Genomic DNA, 22,879 nt, shown 5'->3' with positions numbered 1-22,879 from the left:
GGAGGACAAATTATGAAATGTTTTAGTGTGCACAGCTAAGATTATAGGCTACCTTCCCAACTGCTATTTAAAAAGCACTGAAAAAGGAGCTGTGAACATTTCATTTTTACAACTTGTCAAAATGGTGCTATTGACTCCTTAATACAAAGATATATTACAATGTTTTTAGGTACATATATTAAGTCTGGCCATAACTGTAAATACAGAAGATGTTTGTAGAGATCTCATCAAAATCATGCCCATTTGCTTTTGGTTGAGCTACCATATTCTTCAATGGTGGTAACTGATCAGAGAGCTCCTACTTTGTATAGATGGGACACAACAGTCATTGGCTCTCTCTCAGTTGCCCAAAGCCTGGGGTAGACACAAGAGCTCACTATAGCTTCTTCTTAGATTTAGGTTGGAAAATCCAGTTCAATGATTAAATGTGCTCATTTGGCAAGGGGGTTGGGGTGCGTTTTCCAGGAACTTGAAGAAAGAATATGTGATGGCAGCGAAAGTGGATGTTAGTAGATTAATTATAGAAACTGACTTAAGTGAGGGCCAATGTTACTTTGTGTAAGTTTATTCAGACTGTCAGAACATGCCAAAAGCCTATACATTGCTACTGGGAAATGTGTAAAGCAAATTGCATGTACAGTATGGTAATAAATCATCTAAGAGCCCACCAAAACCTTGCATTCTGTGATTTGAAATGTTACCATGATTCAAGAGACACAATGGACATTTTCCTTTTATCTGAAATATGAAGTTGAATTATTCTTTTGAGTGTTTTCCCATTCTCTCAGATAAAATTATATATTAAGTTTCATAAGTTTTTTTCTTTTCTTTTTTTTTCTTTTTTGTACTGGGGGTAGAACCTAGGGAAACTTTACCACTGCGTTACATTCCCAGTCCTTTTTATTGAGACAGGGTCTAACTAAGATGCTGAGGACTTTGCTAAGTTACTGAAGCTGGCCTCAAACTTGCAGTTCTCTTGCTCAGCCTCCTGGTGTGCATCACTGTGCCTGGCTACAGTTTGTCTGTTTTAAACACTGAGTGTTCAAATATATATTTTCTTTAGAGTAAGATTATAAAATAATTAAAAAGGGACATTAGTAGTTATTTAATCCAACAGAACTCATTTTATTTAAAGAGATATTACAGCCAGAAAGGTAATGGCTTACATAAGTTTGCAGTGACTGAGAAGAAACACAATTTCTTCATCCAATTCTCTCACCACTGGGAAGTCAATTCACGAGAAACATGGTAGCAATTCATATAAAAACTGATTTTTCATTATAAAAATTTGAAAATATGGAGAAGTAGAAAATTACCATAATGTTTTCCAAAAAATTCTTCTCTAGTGTTAGTTTACTTTTTCTTACAAATTTGTAGTCATATTATAGACCTATTTGCATCAACAAGTCATGACATCATACACATTCTTGCATAATCTCTACAATACATACTATGATAGATGCATAATAATCTAGCCTCAATTCTTCTTCTCAGGAACATTAAACTCAGAATTACATTTTTCTATATTCACCACCATTAGGTCCAAAATCTTGGTTTTGTTGAGAAGATACGTTTATCCTAAACAAAAACCTCTGAATTGTGAGAATGAGGGAAATAATCTCCCATCAATAAACCAGTTTTTGACATATGAAACCTGCTTTATTTTTACTTCAATCTGGTTTTGTGCAACCTCAAGACTACTTCCTTCTTTAAGTCAAGTCAGCTGCCCTGGACTTAAGACATATCACCAAAGCAAAACACAAATAGGAAGGTAAAGCTTCTGGAAAAGATTATGAATGAATAGAAGTCTATTTTGGTACATAAACTCTCTGCTTCCTCCATATTTTTATCACAGAATTCTGCACTTCTCTAATCACCCGTATAACTGATAATACAAGTAGCATAGATCCACACTCTGTTAACTCCTGGGATACATTTACAGTTCATTTTTTAGCATTTTCTGTCTGCCTAGCTACAAAGTCCTTCCATATGAACTCTTTGCTCCAAAGTAAAACAAGCCAGGGCAATAATAGAAACACAGATCATTCATGTTGAATGCCATATGACACCAATTATTAATAAACAACAAGAGGAAGATCCATCACCTTATTACATCAGTGAGGAACAGCCATGTAGCATCTGTCATTAGAAGGGGCTCAAAATATGTTTTCTGAAGAAAACAAATGACTATTTTTTTTCATTTCCATGTTAAGGGTCCATCATTCTCCTACACATTTTAAGAAGCCTTACACATACCTCCCAAAACTGATCCAGTAGGTGATAGTGTGGTTGGCTCTCCAGTCATGGTCAGCTGCTTCTCCCAGAGGCTGGGAACCCTTATGACCGTTCTCATCACAAGAGTTACATGTAGTCACGTGATCCAGACCACCAGAAAGAAAAGCTACTGGAGGCTTTAGGAAATGTTATGCTTTCCCAATAAAAATGAGAGATGAAGATGACAGATGCCCTTCCTTCCCCTGCATCTTCTCATCTTGACTATGTATATAATATACAGGGCTAATTAGTTACTTTATCATTACCAAGACAAACTGTGGACACACTGGTCCTGACAACCTTGAGCTAAGAAACACTGACAGGTGCCTATACCCAGATGTCTTAGTCTATTCCAGGGGCTACAGCAATATAAATACCACACCAGGTGACTGGTAAACAAATTTATTTCTGGCATTTTTGTAGTATGTTCAAGATCAAGGTGCCTGGAGATTTGGTACCCAGCAAGGGCCAACGTCCTCAGTGTCTTTTCACTGTGTCCTCACATGGCAGGAGCGAGAAGTCTCACTTGGGCCTCTTTTATAAGGGCACTAAATACATTCATAAGGGTAACCTAGTTGCTTCCCAAAGCCTTACTTTCTAAAGCCATCATCTTGGGGGTTAGGATTTCATCATACAAATTCAGAGGGGGAATACAGATAGTATCAGATTTTTAAATTATTAAATGAAAATAACTTTCCATTTGCTTAAGCTACTTCATAATCATATTTCCCATTACATACTGCCCACAGCATCCCTAATTCCTTTCTCATAACATAAACCACGGGTGTCGTAACTACTTCTAGCTATTTTCAATTCCAATGAAATTATCCATAACTCCTAATCAAATTAGTATACTGTTTGAACTCATGCATGATAAACCCTGACCATACGTTATTGCAATGAGGGCAGAATACATTAATTCATCCAAGGTATATAATAACTACTATAGTTTGGATGTTGAATGTTCCCAAAAGGCCCATGTGTTAAAGGACTGGTCCCAGGGTGGTACTAGTGGGAGGTGGTGTCTAATGGAAGATCCACAGGTCACTGGGAACATGCCCTTGAAAGGAAGGGACTGGGAAAACCTTGATCTTTCTTTCTCTTCATTTATGGCTCATAAAGTAAGAAGTTTGCTGTAACACATGCTTCCATAATGATGTGCCACCCTACCAGAGGCCCAAGGCATGGAGTCACTTGCTTCTGGACTGGAAGCTCCAGAACTGTGAGCCAAAATAAACTTTTTATCTTTATAAGTTAATTTCCTCCAGGATTCTATAAGAGTAATGGAAAGCTGATACAGCAGCAAAGATTCAGCACTAAAGAAGCAGCAGTATCATGGCTAATATGACATTAGTGGAAGATTATCACGTTAACTTTACTTTCCAGGTTTCTATAGTTTACTTTTTACTGTTTATGAAATTAAGCTACATACTTGAAATCTGGACATAAGAAATGAAATATTTAGTATTATTTAAGGGCAAAGCAACTTACACAGACAAGATCAATGATCAATTACAAAAGTGTCTACAAGTTTTTATTCTGATGTATTTCATAGCAATTGAAAAATAAATATGCATTTCATTTATACTAATAATGTTCTTATTATTAGATTTATAAACTGCTTCATAAAATAATTATAAACTTTAAAAATAATATCAATATATAGTATAGCTTTTCTTAAATTGTAAAAGATGAATTTTAATATTCAGCTACATATATAAAATCTTTGGAAACAACACAATAATGAAAAAATTATAATTCCAACTTTCTGTGTTTTTGAATGAATCTAATATTTCTTCTATGCTCTGATCCTATCATGCCCTACTTCTAGAAATGAAATGAGATCAACTGGGGACTGAGGATGTGGCTCAATAGTACAGCATTCGCCTAGCATGCATGAGGCCCTGATCTGATCTCTCACACTGCAAAAGGAAAAAAGAAAAAGAGAAAGGCATGGAAGGTACCCTGGACTAGTAATTATACAACATAGGTGCTAATGGAAATCTGATTAAGTCCCAATTTCCATTAGCTTCTCTGTTAATTTATCTTTAGGGTTGAGAAAGCTAAAAGAAATTATGTTAAAGGAAAATATTTTGGGTCAATAATTTTACTGACAATTATTAATTTATTTCTAAAGCTCAGACATCCTATTTAGCAAGTATTGAAGGCTGTAGAGACTAGAAAAGATTTCTACTTGAGAATGTAATTTCATGAAATAATCTACTTCACCTGCAACAAAACAAATGAATAAATACAGTTTTGAACTGTGCTGAATAATTAATGTTACAGTAGTCACTGACATGTGGCTAAGGAGCACTTAAAATACAGCTGATCCAAATCAGCAAAACACACTACTAGATTTCAAGAAATTAGTATAGAAGAATACAAACTATCTCAATAATTTTTACATTGATTACATGTTGAAATAACAATATTTTGGATATATCAAGCTAAATAAAATATTACTAAAATTATTTTCATCTTTTTAAAAAATGTTTAATGTGACTGCTAGAAAATTTTAAAATTACATACATGGCTTCCATTATTTTTCTATCTTATAGCACTGCTATAGAAGCAGCATAGTCAATTATGTGTTAATATCAATCCCACATTAAATTTTTATATTACGATGACATTAGAGATAACATATCTAATATACTATCGTAAGGTTCCTGAGTTTAAAATCACACACACCTATATTCTTATAAACAAAACCAAAAAAGACTATAATTGTTTTCCTCATCTTCTTTATACTGGCAATTGCAATAAACTTAGGTTAGATGTGAGTCTGCCAACTGACAAAAGGATCTTTTGGGGTGATGGAAACGTTCTAAAACTGGATTCTCGTGATAGCTGCATAATTCTATAAATATGTTTTTAAAAATTATTCAATTATAGACTTAAAACAACTGTATATTATGCAACTTATTAGTCAATAAGCTGTTTTTTAATAAGCAGTACACAGCTGGAGCCCAGCAGATCGAAAATATCACCTAGTAGCTGCCTGTAAATTTCTAAAGTTAAACAAAGATCAAGCCTTCGTGCTCTTGAACTACTATATACTTTTGTGCTTTTTTGCGGCCTGCATGTATGTAATTATTTCCAGGGCTCACTTTTTCCCATATTATTCCCCCCACCCATCCCCCAAAAAGGAAAAAGAAATGAAACAATAGAAAGAGTAATAGTAACACATTAAGAACTGACACTGAGCACTGAGATTTCAAAACGTGCACAGACACAGAAACATACATAGAGATTCACAAAGACAAAGAGAGTTGGGTTCAGGTTCTCACTTTAAAAGTAAACTAGGTACATAGCTCAAAAGCCAAAGAATCGTTTGAAATAAAAAATCATTAAAGAATGCTCACTTAAGATAGTCACACAGTTGGGCGTGGTGGGGCACACCTGTAATCCCAACAACTCAGGAGGCTGAGAAAGGAGGATCGAGAGTTCAAAGCCAGCCTCAGCAAAAGCAAAGCACTAAGCAACTCAGTGAGACCCTGTCTCTAAAAAACATAAAATACAAAATAGGGCTGGGGATGTGGCTCAGTGGTCGAGGACCTCTGAGTTCAATCCCTAGTACCCAAAAAACAAACAAACAAACAAAAAGATGGCCACAGAAACAAAGAAACTGTTATAGTTCATTCTAACCATTATAGAAGGATAAGAAATGTCTATAAATACATTTGTTTTAGACTAAAATGATATCAGTTATGAATATTTATAACTCATAGTGCTTTGGCTTGGATAATACTTCTTAAAATTGAAACGTGCATTCACTAATCCTGACTTTCTAGAAATTACTCTGTTGATTACTGGATACCACCAAACATTTCATACAACCCAAACTGCTGCTCAATCAGTGTAGTATACCCAGAACATATTTGGCAGTTTTTCTACACTATAATATTTATGTATAAATGCTCTCATACTCCCGAAACAAATATATACAAAGACACAATTATGTTTTAAAGATATTACAAAAGAATGTTATCTAGATATCAAAATTGTACTTGAATTATACCTATAGTTACTATGATATCTATTCTTTTCTCACTTTTGGTCTCTTTAATACTTAAAGTAGAGCAAGTTCAACTGACGATGAAGTCTACCTATATAAAATATAAAGAAAGGCTTTCTTTCTTTTGTTCAAGACATTGGCAAACTCATTGAACACACCAAAAGAAAAGCACTAACATTAACCTTCAAAAAAATTAAAATTCTACAAATGTTCATAAAGCTCTAAAATAGTATGCAAATATGAAATTTGTGCTTCATCTAATTTCCAAGCAACCAAAATATTCATACTGAGGCACTATTCAATTTCTGTGAATAGCCTAGGCCAAAGGACCGTACCTACTTCTTTGTGTATTTCTGTTACACTCTCCATTCCTAGATACACTGCCATATCAAACAATGAACAAATGAAAATATAATAATAATAAATGCTCTTTTACATAGCAATTTACTTTAGGAATAAAATAAAACATTATGCTACTAAACCAAAAACATCCCAAATGTTTCTATAGGTTCTGCAGAAGAGAGAAACTGACGATCTTTAGAGGCCTTGCAGCTGATGGAAAGAGCTGAGTCAGTGATCACAGTACAGCAGGTTTGAACATATTATGCCTTTTGTAAGGCTTTCCGTAAATCACTGTAGAAGTTGGTTAAGGTGCTTGCCATGGCCGTATCCACTGCAGACTGAGGAATCATTCCACATAGATCTGTCTGAATATAGCCTGTCAAAAGACTCTGGTTTGGATTGTCTTTGAGTGGAACACAAAACCAACCACAGGGATGATTATATCCACGAACAAATTCAGGTCTCTTTTCACTCCAATCAAGACTTATTCCTACAAGGCAATTTTAAAATAAAACTATGAATAGCAATGACTGCATGTGTCTAAAACCTTCATTTAAAAATATTATAAAACTTGTTTAAATATTTTTCTTCTTATCTATGTAGATGGAAATTAAACCCCAAGAATGACCATGACAGAATGAAAAAGGTAATTACTAAGGAGAATTCTGTCAAGGGATTGGGTAGATAGGTAATAGGGAATGTTCTAATCCCTTCAAAATAGATGACATCAGGTCATCTTGGTAATTCCTTGCAAACTTCAAATCTTGGCTGTGGCAGTCAAGCTTCGGGGTACCCATAATCAAATCTATGGTACCAAACTATCTCCCACAGGCTCTACTATATCTACCTTTGATACTGGCTGGTTAAGAATAAACAAGTAGATGATTGCCTACAATTGTAAACTCAAGTCTATACTATAGATAAAAAATATTAACTTACCTATATGTTTTAGAAAACAGGAGCCTTCCAGTATCAATATTTTAAATCATAAAAAGGAAAATACAATATAGTTCAAGGAAGGAAAAATATTCTAACATATGTCAAGTCTGTTTCGTGTGTGTATGAGTGCGTGTGTGTACATATCAAGATGTTCTCTGAGAGAGGCTTAGAAGGAAATCCATTTACTGGATTCCTTTCTCCAAGGCAATCCCATGTGATTCATTTCTGATACTTCTGCCCTAAAGGATACCATATAATTGGGAACAAAATCCTATAAGAAAGATTTTAAAACCCTTAAGTTATTATTATACTCACTAAGGTTTAGAATCTGAAAAAAAAAAAAAAAAATTAAATGTTAATATTAACTATAAGGGCTGAAAATATACCTTCATAGAGAAAGAAAAAAATTCCAGTCTAGAAAACTCATATATATAAACCAAACTAAAGAAAGTACAGAATTTTGAGATTATTACCACAGGATAAAAGTCCTTCTTTATAGCCCACAGTGTAAGAGAAATCAACAAACTCTCTTGGGGAAATTATATTCCAGAGCTGACCAGCAGTAGTATAACGCATCACACAGCAATTCTGAAAAAGAAGAAAGATAAGACAGGTGTTACTACCACAGGAAATACACACATAGACACGTACATCATAAAGCAACCTTTAATAAAAAACTAGTATTCATTTAAAATGTTTTACTACTAAGTGATTCTTAGAGTGACTCTAATAGATCCCGATCTCTATTCTAAAACTCACTACTCTTGTACAGACAGGAATAAAATATATACTCAACATATATAGAGGAACAAGTTATTCAGTATCCACATCTCTATTTAATTAGAGAGGAATAATTTATTCCATTAATTAGGGAATTAAATTCTTAATTAGGAATTAGGGATATAGAATGTTTTATTAGACTATTGAAGATAAAAACCTACAAGTACTTAAACTATAATATTACAGTTTTAATTTAAAAACTTAAACATGTTAAGAAATGAATTAATAAAAGTAGAAACAGAACAAGTTGTTTTGACTACATAGTTCTCTAAAACTTAAGGTAGAATTTTTACCTTGGTCTTTGATTTTGACTTAGGATTAATGAAAAATCAATACACATTTACCTACACACCTAAATATGATTGTGTTGTTTTTAGAATTTTAGATTTTTGAACCTTAACTAAAGTTTTACAATTCAGGATGTTGAAGATTTTCTTAAGAAGCAAGGGTGGGCTGGGGATATAGCTCAGTTGGTAGAGTGCTTGCCTCACAAGCACAAGGCCCTGGGTTCAAATCCCCAGCACTGCAAAAAAAAAAAAAAAAAAAAAAAGAAGGGTGGAACTACTGTGGAAAACACTTAGGTCTAATACTCCTTAATTAATATGAGGAAAGTCAACTTTTGTAAGAGGTAGTACATGATTCCCCTGTAATCTTTGCCAGCACTCCTATTCTCAAAGCAATGGATACAATGAACATGAATATAAGTGTGTACAAATGCTCATGCTCACATGCATGTTCATGGTAGCACTCTCCCTTTTTCTCTTTCTTTCTCTTACACACACACACACACACAAACTCTGAAGTAATGATTCTAAACAAGCACCTCTTCAAAGTGTTCCAAAATATCCAATGAAGTCATTAAACGATCCCAATCCAAGCGACACGGCCCTGGGCGGATATGGTCTATTACACTATTGACAATGTCATCTATAATACCTTGAGCTTTATAGCTGGAGAAAGAAAATTAAAGGTAAATGCAATTAGAATGAAAAATTTCAAGATGCCCTCACAGTTCAGCACTAACACTGAAAGTAAGAGTAAAATTAATGAAAGTTTTTTAGAAAGGAGTAAATAGCCACAACTTTTGTGATAAATTAAGTTCTAACAATTATATATTAAAATATACCCTTTGTCCTCATATCTAATTAGTCCTTTCATGTTATAGTATAGCCAAAACCAGTCCATGGAACACTATAATACTTCCATTTAATTTGTATATTACTCTTTCCTCAGTTATCCTCAAACATATCAGTCTGTGCATATTTTTACCCTAAATTTTACAATTTTTTTAATGAAAAGGTACAGAAAAATAGGGCAGTGAATACTGAAGAACTGGCTCATGAATACATGGAAACTTGACATATTTCAAAGGTGACAGTACACATCACTGGGGGAAAAGTTACTATTCCATAAGCAATGTTCAGATTTAATAGGAATCTTCGTGAAGAAAATAAAATCAGGATTCACACTTCACACCATTCAAAATGATTAATTCTAGATGGATTAAATATGTCTGTGTAAAATGTAAAGCTTAAAGAAAAACATACATGAGACACTCTTTGTGACTTCAGAATACAGGGTATTTCTTGAACATACAAGACACACAAAAGTACAAGTAATACAAAAGGTCAGTTACAATTTTAAATGTGTACACCACACATAAAAAATAATTTTTTAACTACTCATACGCTGGGAGAAGATTCCTGCAATACATATGAAAATACACACAACTATTATAGAGGACATAGTACTAATTCCTATAAATCAGTGAGAACAAAGAAAATCCAAAGACAAGATGAAAAGGGCATATTAAAATTGGCCTGAAATACTAATAAATACATAAAAGATGCCCAACTTCACTAGTAATCAAATACATATTCATTTATACCCCTCAGACTAAGAGATTAAAAATGTTACAAGTGTTGAAAGGCGGAGGATGAGAACTCCTAAACTGTTACTTGAGGAACAATTTGGCAACTTCTAGTAAAGTTGGAAGGTGTTCATCCCTAAGACCCAGAGAAAATCACTGTGTAAGGAAACATGAACCCAGAATCGACAATTATCTAAAACATCAATCAATAGACAAATTTATAAACACAGATAAACATATTGTAATATATTCATATAGAGATAAAAGAACAGATCTACATGTAATAATATGGTGAAATATTGAGAAAATAATATTGAATGAAACAAGGCAGATTACTAATAAAATACAAATACCTGAATATAAAAAACATATCAGGTAAGGTTTTTTTATTGTTTATGGATATATGAATGTATGGTCAAGGTATGAAGTAGGAATAATGCACACATTCAAGATAATAGCTAGCTCTGGGGAAGAAACACGGGAGATGAAATATGAGATAGTCTGGTTTCAACTCTATCAGTAACTTTTTTTTTTAAGCACCTGAAGCTGTTTCCTCATTTTATAAATATCTCAAGCCAAACTCATCTGCCTCATTCTAAATTTGCTCTTCCCTCTTGTATTCTCTAACTTGGGGTAGGCTGGGATGGGGAATAAACACATAACAATCCAGTCACACAAATTAGAAATACGGAATTCAACTCTGTCTCTCCTTTTCTTTAAAGTCTATTCCATAGCCAGAACTAATCAATCAACTTGATTTTATCAAAATTGTTTCCCACATATAAAGTACTTAGAACATTATCTGGCTCTCAACACGTTAGTTATCAACACCATCACCATCACCACCAGGACCACCACTACCAACATTAAATCTCTTTCACAGTCACTTGCTCTTTTTTAAGCTTGCTGCTACTACTGCCTTAGTTTGGGTATTCTGGGTCCAACTCACACATGTTCAGATTCTACCTCTCCCGATAACACATCCTTTTAAGAATCTGAAAAAAGTCATGTCTCTTCCTAGGAAATTATATATTATTAGGAAATTTTTGTATACGATCTAAGAGGAACTCCTAGTCACGGATTCCCCTCTTCTTAAATTCTCCATGTTCACAATATTATTGGAGTAAATTCACCTAAGGAGCAAAGAGTGGGGTTGGGCAGAGAGCAAGTGATAGGGAATTCCTTAATTTAGAATTCAAAACCTTTATAGACACAAGTTTTCCTGACAGCTATGCTATATGATCTGGCTATACAAACATATCCCTAAATAAAATTCTTTAAAAGTGTCTCTCTTCTGTTTTTAAGCAATAGATGCAATTCCCTCTGACTAGAATTTCAATCAGTTCTTCACTGCTTAAGAAACATCCACTATTCCTTTAAGTCTCAACTCAGATATTAGCTCCTCCATGAGGTCCTTCCAAATCTCCAAGCACAGTGCTCCCCTGGCATTTTGTATACTTGCTTACAATACCCAAACTCTACTTATCTAGTCCTTGTGTCATACATACTGTACCACTCATCTTTTTGGAAACATTATTTATGGTATTACACTTCCAAATATTCTGTATATAGTAAGTGGAGCCAGCAACTTCATTTTTATTAAAGGGCTGAGTCCTAAGGATGGGAACATTCTACTTCAGTTATACAAAGCAACTATTCCACAGGCTACAAAAAACAATATATTTTTCTTATTTTTCTTACCTATAAACATAGTTCAACTATAAACAAAGACCAAGAAAGGGAAGCAAATCTTCATAATACTACTATGGAGAGGGGAATATTTGGTCTCAAGAAAAACATTTTAATAACAAAAACATTTAAAATAAGCTCATCATTATGCTGCATACCACTTCTGCTTTATTCACTTTGTATTGTAAGCATTTTCTTATGCTATTAAAAATTTGAAAAGATCATTTTAAAAACGAAATGATATTCTATCACAGAGGTTTCATAATTTAATCATTCTCCTACTATTGGTTTTTCAGGTTGCTTCATTTTTTAATAGTCTAAATAATGTTATGATAAAACAGCAAATATTTAAATCACTATTATCTTGGTGATGATTTCTTCAAGATAAAATCTTAGAATACAGCATGTGACAGTCATGAGTCATATACCCTAGGCTAAGAAAGTAAGATTTTATCAGCCATTTGATATTATTTATGACTTCCTCACCATCAATTCAGTCCACAAAGAATATAGACATCTTTGAGGCTGTCAATCATAAGAAACCAACTTATAGTTTTCAGTAAGTTTACAATTTTTAAAGCAAAAGCCAAATTTTGGTAGCAATGATCATTTAGTGACAAGGTATACACGTGAAGTTTAGCAATATCTTAAGAATTACACAAAACTACAAAATTTACTTACAGATACCCATTAAATTCTTCCGAAGGTTTTCTCCAAACTGTTACATCTTTCTAGAAATATAAAAACATACTGTGATAATTACATAGATGGAACACTGGAATGAAATTTAAGAGCACTTGAATTTATATTAAAAAAGAAAAAAATCTTAAGAAAATTTTCAGAGATGCATAAAAGTTATCTATGCCATAAAATGATCCATATTTGAATTTATTCTGTATCACACTGTATTTAAAATGACAGATCTTCAAGAAAGAGTTTTTAGTGGCTTACTAATACTCAAACACTGGAAGACTCAGTGATGGTCCTATCCTAGTGGCCATTACTATTTGCCTCATTTCAATCTTGTCTATATTTACTATTATCTATTTATCTATTTTCTAGCTATTTATTACTGATACATTCAGACTATAACATGAGAAAGAGAAACATTAAATATTTTATTCTAAATTGTTCACAACTTTTAAAAACTTAATTCACATTTATGACTCTGCTATTTTGAATTAGTTACCACATTTTTTTTCCAATCAATTCTCAAGTAATTTTGAACATCAAAACAACTAGAGCACAGGATAACCAGGCCTATAAAAGTCTTGACTTCTAGGCTTGGTTCCGAGTGCACTCAGCCATGTCATATTCTGGGCAAGTTATAATAGTAAGGAGGAATACTAACTGAACATTCTGGAAGGCTTGTTGATACCTCTGAAACTATTTCAAGCTATCAATTACTATATACTTAAATTAATAATGATAATTTCATATGTTGATTCAGAAAGCTATTCTTTTAGACCCTGGTTGCCATGAACCTGCTCCCATGTCTAATACCTAAAGAGTTAAAAGCAGTATAGGATTACTACTGATGCTTCTTTCTTTGTAAAAGGACCCACAAACCCTCTTTTAAATAATTATCTGTCTTAAACATCCTTTTCAAATACGGTCTTTTATCCATAATTTTTTGTATCATTTTGAAAGTCATCAACCAAATCACTGGATATACCCCAAATATAAGAAGTAACTGGATTAATTTACCGTTTTTTTTGCAACTCGCCACTTGTCATCTTCAATGTTATGATACTGGATAAGAGTGTTTTTTAGTCTACTTGAAAAAGAACCAACATCAGGCAGGCCTTCCATATTTTTCTTTCTGTCACAGAGATCAAGATTAACATCAGTAAATCCTGCAGTTTGATGCCAGTAGGTTGCAAATTTGGCTTCATAATAGATTCTCTAGGAAGAGCTATAAAAGATACCTATACCCAGACCCCACCCCAGATGAGCTAATCAAAATCTCTGAGAGTAGGACCAGGCATAGGTTTTTTTGGAAAAGCTCTCAAGATGAGTAACCCAAAGCCAGGAACGAAAATCACACTTTTCTGACAGTTATTAAAACTTCCCACAGGAAAAAAAAATTAAATAAAAGATGGAGGGAGCCAAGAGAGGACATTATCTCTCTTATCTATGTGCTGCTTATACCCAATAATTTACCTCTATTCCTCATCTCTCCAGTGAGTTCTAAAATCCCAGATCTAGAAGCCTACTTGGTCCTTCAATCCTGAGGGACATCTAAATTGGTGTCAGTCTTCCTCATCTTAACAATTTACTATTAAAATGGTAATTGAGCTCAGGGTTCTCAAGTCAAAAGCTTGAAATCAACCTTAATACTAATAAAGAGATTCCTATTCACACCACCATACCCTGGGATTTTCTTTGCGTCCTTCAAACAGGCTAAGCTTATCACTAACTTTGTGTCTCTATTTCTCTGCCTAGATGGCATGACTATTAACAACAACTTCAGTTTAAACCTCCTGTCCTTAATATAGCCTTCTACAAGTTACTATTATACATTTTTTATTTTCTTCATAGTGCCTATCATTATCTGAAGTGAATTTGTTTATTTATAGGTATATTTTCTACTTTTTGACCACTTCACACCCAACTCACGCAGGAGGGATCCTTGTCTGTCATGTTCATCACTATACCCCCTACACACCCACAATGCTGTGTGGCATACTATTAATAGACCCTAAAGATATTATTGAAGTATTTTTCCTTCAAAACAAGATTTGGTCTTACTTTGTCTTCTTTTGGTGCCAGAGCATTGATATCTTAGTATAATTCCTATTTTACCCTATTTTATCTCTATTCTTCTCATTCTAGTAAAAGACTAAAGGACAGAACGTTTGGAGGAAAGCTATCCATCACAGAATCATCAAATTACTAAAATGGACACCAAGAAGAGATCTAAATAAAAAATCTAAAGCCTCAAACCTCTAGGGAATAAGGCTGCAATATTCAACTATAGATGCTGCAACCATGAGATCCACCTTTGTTAATATTCTGTAGTAGTTGTTGCGTTTTCACATATTAGATTTCAGGGCTCACTGCCAAGTAGTCTGATTCAGTGGATCTATTCTGGGTTAGGCCACAGAAATCTAGGTCTTTTAAAAGTTTCACTGATTATTCTGTCATCCAGCCAGGGTTGAGAACCACTCATCTGAAAACCAAAGGTGACTGAAAAAAATCAAAAAGTGTATAGGCATTAAAACTGGTAAATTCAAAAATTATACAGAAATATGAGAAAGTACATATAGAAAATTTAAGAATCCAGAATTTAGGATCCATTTAAATTATATAAAATGTATAATACGTATAGATCCTATGATATATAGAAAGTAGGTGAGTTCATTTTAATAGTGAACGATCAGGAATATATTCCATCTCCACTCAAGAGACTGACAACTTGACAGTCAGTACAATGACTTTATTGAGGGATATATCAAACAAGCACAAGTTCTTAGAGCACCTAGAGAGAACATGTAAGAGAAATTAATCTATTACTGTGATCATTATGATAAAACAACATTCTTTAAACCCAAAGGTCACCTGTCAGGTTCCTGCGGTTGGCAGATAAGAGTATTTTTTCAAAACTCCTTGATAGAAATCAAAGGTGAAACAGAAATTATCATAAGCAAATATACCTGTGCAGATTCAGCACAGAAAAAGCAAGCAATAAAAGCTAATGAGAAAAATGAGAATCTGAAACTTTAAAGTGCTTGTCTTAGTAATTATTCCTGGACTCCCCTAAAGATTCAACTCCCCCTCCAAAGTTTTCTCACTGCAACTCTGTACTATAATTATGCACTATCTTTTCTCATTTACTTGTAAAATATTTGGGGGCAGGAAATGTAACTTGTTATATTTCTATGTCTAGCATTCAGTTAGGAACCCAGTGAATAAAAAAGGGGAAAATGTACAGAGAATGAGCTACTAATTTTATTTAAGAAAGACCTCAAGATCCTCAAGATATCTAAAGTGTGCCCATTTATACTAACCATCATCAAGCTTCTGAATAACAAATTCTCATGACCACAATGAAAACATACCAATTTTCAGAGTGGTCTACTACTACATATTTACTAAGAATTTAGTATATTTGCTCTCAAAGTTGACTTATCCCACCCTTTAAATAAACATTAACAGCAATAACAACAAATAAACTAAAGCATAAAAAACTTCTTATAGTTTCTTAAAAAGATGATAAAGTAGGATGTATAAAGACAATAAAGTAACTATAAAATCAGGAAGCTTTCTTTTTAGTTCAGGCTGTTAATTTTAACAGGCTGTTAATTTTTGCATGGATTTATTTTCATCAAGATTCAGTTCAAAGTGGAATAAAGATTACTGTCTAAACCTATCTCTGTGTGAACAGACATAACTGCGCATTTCTCAAAATGTTGAACACCAAGGACAGTGAGTGGTACTGGTACTATCAAAGTTTTGGTTCTCTCCTGATACAATAGAGCCTCTGAATTTCCTCTTACTATCTCAATCTTTTATTCTATTTCTTGACCATATACCAGGAAATTCTCCAACTGTAACACATGTCAAACAGAATAGGCAACACTTAACCTTATCAGAATCTAACAACTCCATATAAGATTATATATTCTTGGCAGTCCTATGCACAAGTGTTGAGTAATGTCCATCTCCACATTTTGTCCTTAAATTAACCTTTTCCTTTATGTTTACTGTGTCCATGTTTTTGAGTGATCATTAGTGGTAACAGAATATGCTGTTATAGTGAAAAGATGCCTTCTTAAGTTAAAAATGTTCTTGAGGCCATCCATTATCACTTCAGTCTTAACCAATCCAACTCCAATTATTATCCAATATGTGTCACAGTGAAATGGCTGTAGGTTTCCTTCTGAATATGAAACAATAAAACACTTTAACCTCGAATAAAAAGTAAATGCCATAAAGATCCATTTGTACTTATGCAGCATGATTAGGTTAGAATATACTTGTTAAAGAATAGAATTATTTTACATTTCATTACTTGATTAATATGGTTTATACAACTGTGAATAACTTCAAGTTAATATGCCAGACTTTCCCCAAGGAGTTGTGCAAAGCAAGATCTTGTGACCTAAATTATATTTTCTAACTTATAAGTTTCAGCATATGCTTGCTTTCCAATCAATCTTGATCTGGTAATTTAGCTTTTCAAACTGAGTGTCCTAGTTTCTCACTTTTGAAACTGGCCCTTGCAGGAACTCACTAAACATGGAAGTGCAACATGGAAGTGTACTTCTGCAGTGAGACTAATGATCCTTTGTTTCAAGGGCTCACCTTAATTTATCAGCTTTACAATTTGAGACTTTTTACAACACTTACCACTTAAATCCATTTAAACTCTCATGATATTATAGTTTTAGTTTTGAGTGCAGGTTCGTTTATGTCCCTAAGGTTCTAATCCTTTACTTAAAACAGTAATTGCTAACATTTACTGATCATTTGCTGTTTAATTTTTCTGGTTGTTTTATACTACATTTCATTTAATCTTCATAAACAGCCTTGGGTCCATCCTGTCATTATTTCTATTTTACAGAAAGGGAAAACAGCAACAGGGAGGTTAAGTCACTTGTCTAAGATCATACAGCTGAACAAGTGAAGGAGCCAAGATTCCAACCCAGGGTGTCTGACTTCAGAGTCTAAAGGTCTATCTTCAAAAAATGCTGGAAGCTGATCACCGGCTGGAAGAGATTGAACATGAAAAAACCTGAACCCTCAATGATTTTGTCAAATTTTATCCTGGCTCCCACACCCCAAAATCTCGGGTAATCTTTCTCAAGTGTATAAGGAAAATAAAAATAGTAACAGTTATTTTTTGAGGAATTACATGAGTTAATACCTACAGCACCAGACCTAGAAAATAGTAAGCACCGGGGAAATCATCTTCCTGAGCTTGATGGGAGGGGACGGACCCTGCGCCATCTGTGCATTTACAAAGAACCAGGAAGCGCAGTGCCCTTCACAGACATGACTTCAATAAAACCTCCACCAGGGCCGGAGAAGCGGGATCGCTGCCGCCCCTCCCCCATTTAACAGATGAGGAAACTGAGGCCTTGGCGTCAAATCCTTTACCTAGCGGACGGTACAGAGCAGCTCTCCCTTTCCCCTCCCTGGTCCTGTTTTTCCTCTCACCGGTGAGAGCCACATCCACCGGCACCGCGGGCTCCCCCATTCCCGACCTCCACCACGGCCTCCCTCACCCCATTTCCAGACACAGCTCCAAGAAGACGCACTAGGTAAGACGCCCCGGACGCGCCAGTCACCTTTCCCTCCGGCCGCTCCACTCCCGCCGCAGATCCGTCCCTCTCCCCAACAACACCTGAGGTTCTAAGGTGCAGCTCTGGCGCTCCAGGTAAACGCTGGACTCACCGCCTCCTGGAGCACAAAGTCCTGATCCTCTCAGTTTCCCAGCCGAGGCGCGACTGGCCGCAGCCAATGGGAATCAAGTCCCTGCCAGTCGCAGCCAATTGGAAGGATCGAGCTCCTCGGGGCAAGGCGGGACGCTCCCCCAGCCCCGCCCCCCGCTCGGACCTAGGTGCGCAGGGGACTAGTGGGACTTGGCAGGAACGGTGTGTGTTTGCTAGGATTGGCTGGCGCGGCAGCGTGTGGAGCGCTGATTGGTCACCGGGAAATGGAATGATTTCGCGTGGGTATGGGCTGGCCCGAGCCTTGCCAGAGTTCCTAGAGTGTCTGGGTTGACTGTGGGCTTAGATGTTTACGGGGGGCCAATTAATTGCCAAAGAACTTGGCAAGGCGGTCAATCTGCGGGGAGAAATAATGAACGCAAGGCCGAGTGAAGAATGACAGCGGGAAATAAGCCTGATCCAGGTTCTCTGTTGTGAAGATCCTAGAATCCACTGCATTACACCTACAGGACCAAAAGTCCTGAACGTGCCCTGGCCGAGGATGTGCCTAAGCCGAGGATGACCCGCCCTTCTGCCTCCTACCTAGGCTGACTGAAGTGTTAAAAGCGCTGGGAAGTAAAACAGTCACAGACACAGTGACTTGATCTTTAGTGAAACGTTTTTATTGCCTTCAGATAAGAGAATTCAGCGGAAAACTTTTGAAAGTAAAGAGGAAGAAGGTGATAGGTGAATTTAGCAACCTCACAAAGTGTTCTGATTTTCATCTACTGGAACGCGAGTAATTTGTCTTCAATGGCTGCGAAGTCACCTATCTACTGGGATTCTTGGCAATTCTGGTCAAATTTATCTTTATTATTTACATACAAAAGGAATAATCATTTGTTTTATGATTGCATGTGAGATGATAATGGAAAAGTTCTTTGTGTGTTTTAAAGGTCCCTTGACTTGCTAGTTATTATTAGCCAATTATTGTGGTCCTTGTATGGATAGATAATTTGAGATAGTTAAGGGAAAGTATTTTGTATTAAATTTTACATATTTTGCATCTCACCAAATCCACTTAACAGCCCCTAAAGTAGATGTATTTTACATATGAAAATCCCCAGACGTGGATGTTAAGGCAGTTTATTTGATTACTGAGTGGCTGAATTGAAATTTGATCAAAGTCTGCTGGACTCTAAAACCGAGGCTCTTAATCCCTACAAAGTGTATATTGTGTTTCATAGTTCTTTGTCAAATACCTGTGCACAACAACAGTTTCCAGAAATGAAATACCTAACCTTATCCTGAAGCTTTAATAGTGGAGAGGAACAAGTCCTCATAAACATTTCAGAAAAGTAGAAAATTGCCTGTCATTAGGATTCAGCTCTAGGAGCATTACTCAGAAACTGTATATTTTCTCAGAGAATCCTGTAAAACATGTTTAAAACAAAATTAACTTTTTCTTTGAAGGAGGTCCTGCATAAGGTGATTTCTTTTTTTTTTTTTTTTTTCCTCTCTGATTCCTGAAAGGCTTTTGTTTCTTTTGCTTTTGCCCTGTTTCCCTGTTTGTCTTGGTTAGAGTGGAGTTGGGGTAATTGAAAATGATCTTTCTCTAGCAAAGTGGAATGCAACTAAAACAAAAACTGCACGTTCAGAAAAAAATGTTTTTAAATAACTTATATGGAGTTATTATTTAAAGGCTTACCATAGTCAGCACAGTATGTTTTACTCAACACTTTTAACTCATTTAATCCTAATAGCAATGCCTGATAATAAATGTGTACTACTGCTATTTTCATTGAACATTTGAAGGAACCATGTATGTAGGGCAACAGAGAGATAAATAGTTAAAATGGAAAAATAAGGTTTCCATTCAGAGTTCAAGTACAAAAAGACAGGCATGTAATGAATTTCAACAGCTGTATGGAAAGTTACCCAGAGAACTCTCCCTACCAACAACCCCTGACTAGAATCTGACTGAATATATGAACATATATAAAGAAAACAATTCCAAGAAGAAATAAGAAAAATTCCAAAACACAGAAATAATATTTCCACGACTTATTACCTGTGGAGGTCATAAGGTAAATATTTGTTGAATAGTACATGAGCTGTTAGTCTAAATAGTTGTGGTTCCTTCTGCAAACCAGTTAGTAATAATAAAGGAATTTGAATATTATGCAATTAATTGAATCCTAGATCTCCATCTGTCTGTCATCACTTTACACCAATTAGTAAGAAAAAGTAAAATCACTTGAAAACACCATAGTGAGTGATTCATCTGCTTTTTTTTTTGAGACTTTTTTTTAAATTCTATTTTTGCAGACTGCATTTTGATTCATTGTACACAAATGGGGTACAACTTTTCATTTCTATGGTTGTGCACAATGTAGATTCACACCATTCATGTAATCATACATGTACATAGGGTATTGATGTCTGTCTCATTCATCTGCTTTTAAAGGGAAAAAAGAAACCCTGGATATTAATAGCTTTTCAGGAGATAAGGCTGAAGCACTGAAACAAAAAGCAGGGAAAATGTGATGAAGACAATAAAGTGATGACACAATTTGACATTAGGTGTTGTTCCAAAATTAACTGGGTGCTTTGGAGAAGCATTTAGCATATAATATGCAACTTATCCTCTTATATTCTTTCTTAGGTTCTATAAGAGTGCTCTTTTTAGCTGGGTGTGGTGGTACACCTATAATTCCACTGACTTGGGAGGCTGAGGCAGGAGGATCACAAGTTCAAGGCCAACCTGGCAGCTTAGCAAGCCCCTGTCTCAAAATCATATCTTAAAAGGGAATAGGGTTGTAGTTCAATGGTAGAGCAATTGCCTAGTATGCATAAGGCCCTGAATTTAGTCCCCAGAATTGGGACAGCTGAGAAAGGGGCACTTTTTTGTTGTTCTTCTTGATTCATTTCTACTACAGCCATTGTCCCTCTTTTCCTTGTTTTGAGGCAGCTTTGTTATAGTGCCAGCAGCCATACCAGAGGGTGAGGATGCTATTGGTGTGCTGACAGCAGAGAAGGGATCCTTAGCAATATTTTTGAAAAGTCCAATATCTATTCTCCTTTATTCTACTAGTTGTACCCTACTTCAATTTTGGGAACTTACTCCTTTCCTAGCTTAGGATGGCCTGTCTGTTCTCCCAGCTTCAGGGCTGGGCACAGGACCCAGACCTGGCTAATCAGTGCATCACAATTACTCTGGCAAAGAGATGTATTACCAATGGCCAAATGACCCAAATTCTTTCAAGGAGTTTCATTCCTTGGGAGATTTCTGGCAATGTCAAGAAACTAAAGCTATCTTTCTGATGGAGTTGCTAGCCTAAAATGTGAAGTTAGCCTGAAACTCCTGGGCACTTTCATTTCTATGAATAAAACTGATGCCGCCGTTTACCAGTGACAAGTTCTGCTTCCTCTGATGTTGAAGTGTAACATCAGAGAAGCACACCAAGGCAAGCATACATAAAGCAGATTTTATTTAAAAGTAGTAACACAGACTTTTCCTGGGAGGGAGAAGGGGACCATGGTTGATGTGCTAGAATCCCAAGAAGTGAGCGCACCCTACATCTTTTATAGATTAGGGTCTCCTTTGTTCTGTTCTGTACCCACCCTGATCTTTCTCCTTCCTGCCTAGGCCCAGAAGATGCCAAGGTGACAGCAAAAAATGGTGAGAAGCAGATAGCAGGGGGAAGGGCCACAGGAAGGATTCAGGCAGGTAGGGGCCCAGGGGGCATTAATTAGCAACTCTCTGCCTGCAGCTTTTGGGAGGGGCAGTTAGGCAGGTAACCTTGGTGATCAAAAGGGCTCTGGAGACACTGACAGTCCAATCTCCCAGGGGTGGTCTCCAACTTCCCAGATTCTGATGACCTTCGTTCCGGATTTGACCAGATTCCCTATTCTACACTAAATGCCTGTCCTCAATTCTGGCTTCAAAACTTAGACACAGAGGAAAGTGAAGTCAAGAAAATGAGACTATGACCAGATGCCATCATTTGAGTATATAGATAGAGTCAGCCAATTCCTGCGCTATATTTAATTCTAACCTTTCATTTATGTAATTCAATAAAATCCTGTATTTAAAAAAAAACAAACTCAGCAGTCAGCTTTCTCTCACTTAATCTTCAGAGAATAGAGGGCCCCTTTCCTGTTTAACTCTCTTCCTTAGATTTTTCCAGCACTGACCTGAAGTTAGGTAAAAGCAGGAAGGAAGTGGGTTGCTAGGAGTAGACATCCTAACGGTAGTCATTGCAGGAAGGAGGACCTGAAATGTTTCATCTGTGTGCTTGAGGAGACAGGGTACACCATTCCTGCATTCTTATGCAGTTACCTGGAGCAACTGTTTTGGTATAGCCAAACATATGCACATGTTGGGAGAACATATGTGTAAGAACTACCTATTACTTTGGTTGTCACAAGTACCTCAAACATCTAAAGCAATGTTTTTATAAGATTTTTTTTATAAGAGCAAACTATATTTGTCCACATTTGGTTCCCAAGAAATTCTCCTAGATCTTTTCAATATGTGTTTTTCATGCCTTTTCAATGGGTATGTTGCTTCTGTTTCTTGTAATCAAT

General features: G+C 35.6%; 1 protein-coding gene across 3 annotated transcripts; it reads right to left on the bottom strand.

Moving 5' to 3' along the window:
• Positions 1-408: 408 nt before the first annotated feature.
• On the bottom strand, positions 409-18,410 carry STARD4 (StAR related lipid transfer domain containing 4). Of its 3 annotated transcripts, none has more exons than XM_079143540.1 (6): positions 18,265-18,410; positions 13,623-13,737; positions 12,597-12,646; positions 9,180-9,306; positions 8,050-8,164; positions 409-7,127 (listed from the first exon to the last, which is right to left on the bottom strand). In XM_079143540.1, the coding sequence occupies exons 2-6, from the start codon at positions 13,725-13,727 to the stop codon at positions 6,898-6,900; spliced, it is 627 nt and encodes a 208-aa protein (XP_078999666.1). In that variant the 5' UTR covers positions 13,728-13,737; positions 18,265-18,410; the 3' UTR covers positions 409-6,897. The 3 variants fall into 3 exon arrangements, with proteins under 3 accessions (XP_078999666.1, XP_078999665.1, XP_078999667.1); XM_079143539.1 differs by having other exon boundaries at positions 18,209-18,363; XM_079143541.1 differs by having other exon boundaries at positions 18,315-18,339.
• Positions 18,411-22,879: the final 4,469 nt, after the last annotated feature.

This window comes from Sciurus vulgaris, assembly GCF_902686455.1.
Source record: "Sciurus vulgaris genome assembly, chromosome: 6".
In the NCBI taxonomy this organism is placed as follows: domain Eukaryota; kingdom Metazoa; phylum Chordata; class Mammalia; order Rodentia; family Sciuridae; genus Sciurus; species Sciurus vulgaris.
The sequence above is the reverse complement of the archived record's forward strand: the minus strand, read 5'-3'. Positions and strand labels throughout refer to the sequence as shown.

Bases quoted from the DNA above. Each gene is read 5' to 3' on its own strand.
- STARD4 (XM_079143540.1), bottom strand. From the start codon at position 13,727: ATGGAAGGCCTGCCTGATGTTGGTTCTTTTTCAAGTAGACTAAAAAAC. The intron at 9,307-12,596 runs GTAAGTAAATTT...TTCTTTCTCCAG, and splicing joins GAAGAATTTAATGGGTATCT to CTATAAAGCTCAAGGTATTA. The intron at 7,128-8,049 runs GTAATAATCTCA...ATTGCCTTGTAG, and splicing joins AGAAGGACTTTTATCCTGTG to GAATAAGTCTTGATTGGAGT.